General features: G+C 51.9%; 1 protein-coding gene across 1 annotated transcript in view; it reads left to right on the top strand.

Moving 5' to 3' along the window:
• Positions 1–4,267: 4,267 nt before the first annotated feature.
• Positions 4,268–10,782, top strand: part of LOC119270820 (homeobox protein HOX1A-like) — a 23,484-nt gene continuing 16,969 nt past the window's right edge. Inside the window, exons 1-2 of the mRNA XM_037552878.1 lie at positions 4,268–4,578; positions 4,627–4,770. Coding sequence (XP_037408775.1) covers positions 4,268–4,578; positions 4,627–4,770 — 455 coding nt within the window. The remainder of the gene's footprint in view (positions 4,579–4,626; positions 4,771–10,782) is intronic.

Here is a 10,782-nt window from a genome sequence, read left to right as displayed (position 1 = left end):
AAATAGAGGGCAGCAAGGGGAGTGTGGTGCGCCCCCCCCCAAGGCCCAAACTGAGTTGGTTTAGGGCAAAGGGGGCCGACCCCCTCTTTCCTTCTCCTCCTCTCCCTTTCCTTCCCCCTCTCTTACTCCTACTAGGAATAGGAGGAGTCCTACTCCTAGTGGGAGTAGGACTCCCCCTTGGTGCGCCTCTCCCTGGCCGGCCACCTCCTCCTCCCTTGCTCCTTTATATACTGGGGCAAGGGCACCCCATAGACACAACAATTGATCTTTTGATCTTTTAGCCATGTGCGGTGCCCCCCTCCACCGTAGTCCACCTCAATAATACTGTAGCGGTGCTTAGGCGAAGCCCTGTGTCGGTAGAACATCAACATCATCACCACGCCGTCGTGCTGACGAAACTCTCCCTCAACACTCGACTGGATCGGAGTTCGAGGGATGTCATCGGGCTGAACGTGTGCTGAACTCGGTGGTGCCGTGCGTTCGGTACTTGATCGGTCGGATCGTGAAGACGTACGACTACATCAACCGCGTTGTGCTAACGCTTCCGCTTTCGGTCTATGAGGGTACGTGGACAACACTCTTCCCTCTCGTTGCTATGCATCACCATGATCTTGCGTGTGCGTAGGAAATTTTTTGAAATTAGTACGTTCCCCAACAATAAACATAACGTAGGACAAACTATGTCTTTGTTGTTTAGTCGCTAACCTAGTTGGTGATGAATACGATTTGCTAAACTCACATCTCTAAATAAGCATGGGATACGGTATCAAGAATCCTGAATGAACCGTTGAGGTGAGCTATCTGGGGTTTTTTTAAAGGAGGAAGACCCCCGGCCTCTGCATCTGGCTGATCCATGCAGACAGTTTATTAATTATTCAGAAAGACCTTAATAATTAGTACATCAGTAAGTCTGAAGGCACCATCTTGGCAACATCTGTCACTACTTCTATCCACTTGATGAAGGTGTGCCGATAGTCCGAACCTAATACACAAACTGACCTCGCAACTAAGCCTAACATCTAAAAATGAAGGCCCCAGCCAAGCCATAAACCTGGTCTGGAGCACACACCAGTCCGACGCACTCTTAGAGGCCCCGCCGCCGTCTTCCACCTATCCATCTTCAAAGCATGTTCTGACGCCACGACCTTGCCAGGTCTGCCATCGACTCCACCACAACGCCAGACAATGCCATCCTCCTACGCGAGTCCATCTACACACATCGAGCGTCGAGACGCCACTGCGTCACACCACCGAGATCCACAGTCGTCGATGCATAAGATGAAACACCGCTCCACCAAAGATGTTGCCCGCTGGTCCCTCGAGCCCGTGCACACCTCCAAGACTGACGCCCCCAAGGGGGAGACGACGCAATAGCACCTCCGTCATCTGATCTACCAATCTAGGGTTTCCCCCGGAGGTAACAGATAGAGGTCTGGAACTTCTCTCCACGACAATGAGTTCAAGAAGAGAACGACACAGAAGAGCGCCGCCATCGCCGGCCTTGGCATCTAGCCGAGCGCAAGGTTTTCACCCAGATCTGTTCGAAGAACCTCCATGAAGTCTTGTGTACGGATCGCCGCCATCTCTACCGGGACTCGAAGTAGGATGAAGTGGTGTCGATAGTCCGAGCCTAATACTAAACGGACCACGCACCTAAGTCTAACATCTAAAACCGGACGCCCCAGCCAAGCCATATACATAGTCTCGGGCACACACCAGTCCAGCGCACTCTCAGAGGCCGCCGCCGCCGTCTTCCATGGATCCATTTTCAGAGCTGGTACTGATGCCACGACCTTGCTAGGTGTGCCATCGACACCACCACGACGCCAGACAGCGCCATCCTCCTGCACGAGTCCGTCTACACACATCGAACGCCGAGACTCAACAACGCCACGCCGCCAAGATCGACAGTCGTCGATGCATAAGATGAAACACCGCTCCACCAAAGTTGTTGCCGCTGGTCCCTTGAGACCGTTCCCAACTCCAAGACTAGCGTCCCCAAGGGGGAATGACGCAGTAACGCCGCCGTCATCCGATCATCCGATCTAGAGTTTCCCCTAGAGGTAACAGATAGAGGTTCGGAACTTCTCCGCGACAATGCCCTTAAGAAGAGAACGACACAGAAGAGCGCCGCCATCGCCGGCTTTGGCATCTAGTCGTGCGGACAGCGCGGGAAGAGGAGAGGGAAGGAAAGGCGTCGGGAGTACAGGGTGAATACTGGAGCAAACCCAAACTAGGTGAGCTAGCTGTTGCTGGAGCCTAGAGGTGACCGACTAGACTACTTGCTAGAAGCATCCGCAGGTAGTTTTGTGCGTGAATAAAAGCATCCGCTACATATGGTGTGTCCCACATGGCAGCAGTGCACCGAGTAGTGTGTGGAGCAGCATAAAATCAAAGACAGACGGGTTAGCATCATTTCCCTTGTTCCGATGAAAAATAAGGAGCTGCTTTTTTGAGGAAAAAATGTAATTGTTCATAATTGTTTTAGATTAAAAAAACTGCTACGTTTTTTTTAGGGATAAGCTAAGCTTTATTGACGATAAACCATACGAGGTGTGATACAATTCGGATCATGGGGGTTGACCAACCAAGCGTGGCGCCTCGAACCGAGAGTAAGAGAAAATGCTTAGCTAGACTATGAGCCTCGCCATTGACGGCTCGGCCTCCACAAATAAAATTACATCTAAAAACAGAAGCTCGAAGATTTATTTCTGTGATGATGGATCCGTAGTGACCTTGATTGCCCAGAAAAATAATTTGTTGGCAGGCCTAAATGGGCCAGCATCCACGTCTACACTCTCTCTCTCGTGCGTACAAATTAGCCGGCCTGAGAAGCCTCAACCCATTCGCCACCTACCTACCTACCTACCTCGTGTCTTAAAATTTCAGTTTCCGCTCAAATCGCCCAAATCGCTCACGACACTCCTCTCCCCGTCCACACCCCCGTCGCCATAGACCATCGCTGCCTCTCCGGTGCTGGCGCCGGCGGCTCGAGCGGCAGTCCGCCTTCCTTCCTTCCTTCAAGCCCGCCTCGGTACCCAGTCCGCGGTGAGTATCCCCGTCCGACTCCCTTCTCCACACTGCTGTCTCGTAGTTCTGCCGCGGACAAATCCAAACAGCCATGGATCTGTGGCGATCTGGCGCTGCTGTTAGATCGGCCGTTTCGGGTTTGAGTTCTGGCTTCCAGGGCTTCCTTGATTGATTGGTTCCCAGGCTTCCCGGGCTTCGTGATTCCGCGTAGCGCTGGTTCGTAGCTTGATTTCTTGATCAGCTTGATTGGTTCGATCTATCGTTTCGGGTTTGAGTTGGGGCTTCGTTGATTGATTGATTGGGAGGCCTGATTTGTAGATCAGGTTGATTGCCCGGCTGAAAATACTAGTAGATCAGGTAGATCAGGCGTATTTAATACGGGGTAAGCGACGAGTTAGCTTTCAACATCCCCGTCGGAAGTTGGTCACTGTCCGTAGCAAATTCCAGAAATCCGCAGGCGAGCGAAAAATAGCGTTGGCCAGGTTGTTAGTGTAATCTTTTGATTGATTTTGATGAACGTAGGTCCAGGTATACTTCTTGTCCATGGAGGAGTGGTCAACAAATTGTGTTAGCATATGTCCGTGCTGGTTTGGCTAGTAAGTATGACCTCCCTCACAAATTACTCGCGTCTTGGATTTTTCTAGAATGTGTCTAGATACACCCGTATCTAGAAAAATCTAAGACGAGTAATTTGAGGCTGAGGGAGTACTACTTGCTCCGGTTACGATTTTGTAGAGTCCAATAGCTCAGGTTGGTTCAGGTGAGTCGTCCTGTTTATGGTCTGCTCCTGGTGGCTGTGTATATATATGTACAAAGCGCATAGGGCTCCAGATTTGTATCAAAGAAAATACAAAAGAAATAAATAAATATAAGGGCCTCCTGGCTACTAAGGTTTTGAGCGCATGTTCATTTTAATGCATATTCTTTGCAACAATGCGTGATATAGATGTGTGTGAATCGCTCTGAAGCTTCGTACCATGCTAAAGATAACTTGTATTGGTGATGGAGATGGAAAGTTAGCTATCGATGTTTGATAAATGATATGTTATATATACTGTATATATGTGATCACTTCTAAGTAACAGCCACTAATTTTGATTATACTTTGTCTACTTGCTCCAGGTTCTGGTTCATCTGACTACGTTGAGATCCCTATTCTGTTGCGGGCAAGAAGACAATTCTCTGAAGCCGTCTTCTTCTTTTTAACTAGAATCAAATAATTTTTGGCTGCCATCCGATGGATAAAAACAATATTTGTGGCTCTGCTGAGGACATTATTGAGACTCCGAATTTTGCCAACTGTAGCCTTCACCCTGAGACCCTTGAGAAGTGTCACGGTTTTCCTTTTCCATACACATCGCTATCGGGGGAAAGGAAAAATTTCAAGAGGGCGGCTAACAGGGGAAGGAAAGGCTCCCGAGTATTGTTGAGTACAACTTATCCTTTGAGGTCATCTGAGAATACTAGAAGGGTTCTTCGTTCTAGATCAGTTGCAGATAAGTCACCTATTGACGCTGCGCAAACTCCAACTGAAAGAGCTGCGAAGAAGCCACTTTGCGACGATGTGCACACTCTAGTAAAACCATCTGGTAAAAGAACAAAGAGGGATAGGCCAACAAAGACTGGTCCTAATGATGGGTTATCAAAACTTCGTAATCGAATTAGAAACATTTCGAGTCGGATGAACTATCAGAAACATTTTATTGAAGTGTATGCCAGCGAAGGCTGGAAAAAACAAAGGTTTGTCCCCACTTTGTTCACGTATTTGATTTCGTTTGCTGGCATCTTCTCAATCCTTAATTCACGATTGCATTTGTAGCCAATATTTCATTTAATATTACTCCTTCCATTCCCTTCCGTATGGTGTTTTAGTTAGAAAAAAACATATCCGGATTGAAAGGTGCATTTTTCTTTTTGCACCCAAGCTTTTTTTTTTTTTTGGAACGAAGACGCTAGACGCGTCCGACTTTAAATTAATAAAGCCACTTAGGCAGCATCCAAGGTTTGCACGCCACATACCACACATAACACCACAGTCTCAATAGGCTACAACAGCCACGCACGCCATAATGAAACCAACAAACTAAGAGGGGACCCGACCCACTCTAGCTCACAAACAAGACCCTAGAGGAACAAGATACACTTCAATTCGCTTGCCGCAGCCTTGGGATACATGTAGCGATCTTCTCCATAGTGCTCTTCAAATGGTCTGCATCACCTTGCTTCCCCAGCGGTGCCCAACTCTGTAAAAATAAATGGCATTTGAAGATAACATCAGTAGGATTGGAAGGAAACTTATGTTCCATAGTCATTTTATTACGCACAGTCCAAAGGGACTAGAGTAAGGCCCCTACGCAGGTCCATAAGATCCTGGCCTTGGCACCCCTCTGTGGCTGTAAAATAGCCAGCAGCTCAGACCCAGTGCTAGGATTCCAATTCTGTTGGAAAACCTGTCGCACCGCGCTCCAGGCAAAGCGGGCCAGAGCGCATTGGAACATGGCGTGGTTCGCGTCCTCTAGCGAATCACATACCACGCACGTCTCGTCCGAAGGCCCATTCCGTTTAGCTACGTTCTCCGCCGTCGGAAGCCTATTGCGAAATAACTGCCACATAAAGATCTTAATCTTTAACGGCACCCTAGCCTTCCAAAGGTTCCTGGCAGTATCCAACGCAGTGCCCTCTGTCAGCTTATTGTAAAGGGACTTCACTGAGAATTTCCGAGACACGGAGAGGTCCCAAGAAACCGTATCCTCATCTAGATTTACTGAAATTTGTTCCAGCCGCGCCTGAAGCAAGCCCCAACTTGCTAATTCCGCCGCATTCAACTGTCTCCGAAAGTTAATCAAAGGCGGCGTAGCGCGAAGAGCCTCTCCCACCCTGAGTAGCGGGTCCGCCGTCACCTGATATAACTGCGGGAACTCCTGCCAAAGCGGCTTGTCACCCAACCAGCGATCCAACCAGAACCTAGTCGAGTTGCCGCTATTCACCTCAAATCTCGCCCCCAGCGAGAAGGCTGGTCTAACCGCCTGGAGCCCATTCCAAAACAGCGAGCCCGAAGCCTTAGCGTTAAATACATCCCCGTCCGGGAAGTATTTGGCCCGCAGAAGGTCTGCCCACAGACCCTCTTCCTTAGCCGCAAGCTTCCACCACCATTTTGATAGCAGCGCCACGTTCATAAGTTTAGAATTAGTGATCCCTAGCCCACCATGCTTCTTAGGTCGGCAGACCGCCGCCCATTTGCCGCCCATTTTAACATATGGTATTTCCTTTTGTGACCCGCTCCTTTCCAAAAGAATTTTGAGCGCGGCGTATCTAACTTCCCATGCACCCCATCAGCTAACAAGAACATCCCCATCGTAAAAAGAGGGAGGGAAGACAGGCTCGAGTTGGTAAGAATTAACCGAGCCGCCGAAGACATAAAGCGTCCCCGCCATGGGCTAACCCTATTGGCAACCTTACCATACAGCGGTTCCCATTCGGAGATGGTAAGGTTTTTAGGCGCGATCGGTAGCCCTAGGTACTTAATTGGAAAACTCCCTAGCTTACAATTAAGGAGATTGGCTATTCGGACACGTTCGAGCTGGTCCAATCCCATTATAATTACCTCACTTTTGAGGAAATTAATCTTGAGCCCTGATAGCATTTCAAAAGCTAGGAGGAGCAGCTTGATAGTAGCGATGCTGTGATCATCAGGCTGAAATAACAGCATTGTATCATCCGCGTATTGCAGATGCGTCACCCCCCCCCCCCTGGGATGAGGTGTGGCACTACGCATTTCACGTGACCCGCCCCTCGGGCCCTCGCGACCATCGCAGCAAGTGCGTCTGCGACAAAGTTAAAGATCAAAGGGGAGCTAGGGTCTCCTTGCCGAAGACCCCTTTTGTTACGGAAAAATTTACCCATCTCCCCGTTGATCGACACCGCTGTATTCCCACAGCTAATCAAGTGCATCATCCTATGAACAAAGCCTGCGTCAAAACCCTTTTTGAGCAGCACCTCCCGCACAAACTCCCAGCTCACGCGGTCATAGGCTTTCTCGAAGTCAAGTTTGAGCAATACTCCTTGCCCTTTCGTACGTTTAAGCTCATGCACGATCTCCGCAAGCGCCACTGGTCCCTCCAATATATTGTGCCCCTTGATGAACCCAGTCTGACTCCTACTGATCACCCTTTGAGCAATAGGAGTCAGCCTGACAGCATAGGCTTTGGCGCACAACTTGAATGGCACATTAATGAGCGTGATAGGCCTAAATAACCTGATGTTGTCCGCGCCCTTAACTTTGGGGATAAGACTAATCACCCCAAAATTTAAACGAGCCAGGTCCACCTGTCCCAACGCGAAGCCATTGATAATTGCGTGGAACACATGTTTTAGGCTAGGCCAGAATTTTTTGAAGAACTCCACCGGCCACCCATCAGCCCCGGGGCCGTGCCCGTCTTCATGGAAGACAGCGCACGATCAATCTCCTCCGGCAGAAAAGACAAGACAAGTCCTGCGTTTTCTTCCTGAGAAACCCGTTCGTGAGGACCCCACAAATCCTCCCGAAGGCAGAGCTGCTTCTCCTCAGCCGTCCCCAACAGGCCAATGAAGAAATCATAAATGTGATTGCAAATCTCTGCCTGGGTGATCAAAACCCTATCCCCGTGGTTAAGGCGTAGAATAGAACCTTTACGTTTTCTCCCATTGGCGAACGCATGGAAGTACCCTGTGTTTGCGTCACCTTTGGTCACCCACTTAATGCCGCCCCTACGGCGCCAGTACTCCTCTTCCACTCTCAGGATGGAGAGCACTTGTTCTTCCAGCGCATATCGCAGCGCCCACTCCTGCTCGGAGAACATGCGCACATCTGCTTCCGCATCAAGCGTTGCTATTTGGGCCAAAATCTTGGCCCGCTCCTTTTTGGATTCGCTACCAAAATTCGCTCCCCATCCCCTAAGGAAAGCGCGGAGCTTAGCTGCCGCCGCCGACCAAAACTCAGCCGGGCCCCTTTGGGGGCCCACCTGCGACACAATTGCCGCCCACCGCTCATGCACCATGGCCTCGAAGCCCTCTGCTTCGAACCAGGCAGATTCGAAAAAGAATCTGCTGCTACGGCGCCTCTGCTCCTCCCCTGAGGCGAAGATCAGAGGGATATGATCAGATCCGATCCTAGTTTCGGCCACTAAAGAGCACATCGGAAAAAGCGCTTCCCACTCCGGGGTGAAGAAGACACGATCAAGAACTGACCTAACCGGGCGGACCTGTTTGTTGGTCCACGTAAATCTCGCTCCGGTTCGTGCAACCTCCCGAAGCGAGGCTGCCGCAATAGCATCGTTGAAAAGGGACACCCTAGCCTAGTCCACATTGCCATTGTTCTTATCCGACCCCGCTCGGATCAAGTTAAAATCTCCTCCCACAAGGACCAAGAGGTTCGCTGCCCGCTTGGCCCCTACCATCGCGGAAACCTCATCTAGGAAGCCTGCCGACCTCGAGTGATCCGCAGGCCCATAAACCCCAATGACAGCCCACACCAGGTTCGAAGCCCGCTGCCTAACCGTGGCCATAATGCAAAAAACCCCCAAAATCCCACGCCAGGACCTCACAAACGTCCTCATTACAACCCATGAGTAGGCCACCCGAATGGCCCGCAGAAGGCACCCAGCGCCAGTTAAACCGCTGTAAAGGATCAATCGCCAGAAGATCCCTATGCGCAAAGTCGGCCTTAATGGTTTCCTGTAACGAAACTATATCGATGCGCTCCTTGGCCATATATTCCCGGAGCTGCGTGCGACGCCCTACGTGCCCACAACCCCGAATATTCCAGAATAAAAATCGCATTACAACACTCGGTTACGGAGGCGAACTCCTCGCGAGCTCACCACCTTTTGCACGCGCTTCCTAGCCGGCACACGACTGGAAGAGGGTAAGTCAGAGCCTTCCCTCGGCTCTGCTTCCCCTTCTGGCACCACCACCACCAACTGCCCCCCTGGGCAGTTTTCCTGTGCATCCGAGGCCTGGCAACGCGCTGCCGCCTCGGCCAAGGCAGCCTGAGCCTCCTCATGCGCCCGGACTAACGAGATAATATCAGCAGAGCTAGACCCCAGCTCCACTCCACTATCAAGTAAAATCGACGCAAGATGGTCGTCTGAGAACGCGCTGAGAATTGTAAAAGAGGGAAGGGGGTTACCTGACACGTCCAAGTTCTTGTCCGCTACCCTCAGCTTCGCGCTCTCCAGAGAAGACAGATCCCCCAGCTTAGCCTTCGCCCTAGTGCTTGGTTCCCGCGTCGCCACCGGCGTGGTCTTGGAGCGCTTGGCCTTGCAGCCCACATCACCCGCCGCCAACTCCGACCCCAGCTCGCCACGCAGGGACGCCGCCATGCTTGCAGCAGGCTGAGCCGCGGTCTTGGGACCCGGCTTCCTGCCCGCCGTCTTCTTGGGCGGCCTGCCCGCTCCCCCGGAGCCCCGCTTTCCGGAGCTAGGAGTAGGGCTATCCTTGTTGAGCTCAGCAACCCCGGCTTGCGCCGCCAACGGAGAGGAGGGAATTGCAGTCCTCCCCCCCTCCAACCCTGCGCCAACCACTGTCCCCGACGCCAGAACCAAAGAGGGGCGAGGTGTAGGTAGCAGTTGCGGTAAGTTGGATCCGTACTCGTCAAAGGCACCTGCCAAGTCACGCGCCAGGTTCGGGCCGCTAACTGCCGTGTCCTGGGTCGCCACCACCATCGCCTGCCCTTCCATCACGCCCAACTGGTTCCATGTCTCTGTGTCAATGGAGGTGTCCAGCATGCTGTCTTCGAGATCCTCTTCTTCCCCTCCCATAACCACATCCAAACGCTGCTGCCCAGAGTCCTGCCCAGCCTCTGACCTGCCTTTGTCAACACAAGGACCCGCCGGATCCGTGGCCCCCTCTTTGGGTGGGGGTGGAGGCTGGGGCGCTCCCGAGCCCGAGCCCGAGCCCCCCACACCCGACCCCGCGCCACCCACACCCCTACGCGGGTTCGGCCGCTCCACCTCGACCTTAACTTGATACCCTTCATGGTTAAACCAAACTTCCATCGTGCCATTCAACTTCTCTGGTGCCTTGCAAGCAAGTTTCATCCTTACCGGCCCCAACCGGATAAGCGACATTTCATCCACCACAATTGGGCGCCCCAGCATCTTAAAGCCTTCCTTGACCCTATCCTCCCTGCGGTGTTTTTGTGGGATGCCGTGAAGCTTAACCCACACTTCCGGCATGCTCATCGGTTGGATCACCTCATACAGTCTGTCCCGCACCCTTGCGGTTATGTCATGAGAGGGGAGGAAAAGTTTTCCACTTGACTTGGCCATGTGCAAAAGATCCGCAGAGGGGAACACCACCAGGAAGTCATCGTCGCCCACCTGCATAACCTGCCAGTCCCAATCACTCGTGACGATGTTCTTGAGTTCCTGTTTCAGAATCTTTAGGTTAAGTTTGCTCGGGTCCGCCGAGAGGATTGCCGCATTAGCCACCTTCTGGTCCACCGGCCATTCCTCCTCCGCATCTTCAGCAAATTCGAGACAAAAGAAGCCCTCTCCCGTAATCGCACTCCCCATAATCTGAAGCTTAACCGCCTTGCCACGCGAAGGGCAAGCAGCGGAGGCATGGCCCTCCTCCTTGCATAGCACACATAGTGGCTTGAAAGTGCACTTGGATTGGTAGTGTCCAAGTCTGCCGCACTTGAAGCACTCCACCTCCGGCACATCTTCCACCGAGATTGGCTCCCCCACCGTTCCCTTTGCTGTCAGGATCGGC

This window comes from Triticum dicoccoides, chromosome 3A (genome assembly GCF_002162155.2).
Source record: "Triticum dicoccoides isolate Atlit2015 ecotype Zavitan chromosome 3A, WEW_v2.0, whole genome shotgun sequence".
Classification (NCBI taxonomy): domain Eukaryota; kingdom Viridiplantae; phylum Streptophyta; class Magnoliopsida; order Poales; family Poaceae; genus Triticum; species Triticum dicoccoides.
This window is presented reverse-complemented; position numbering and strand designations above follow the sequence as displayed.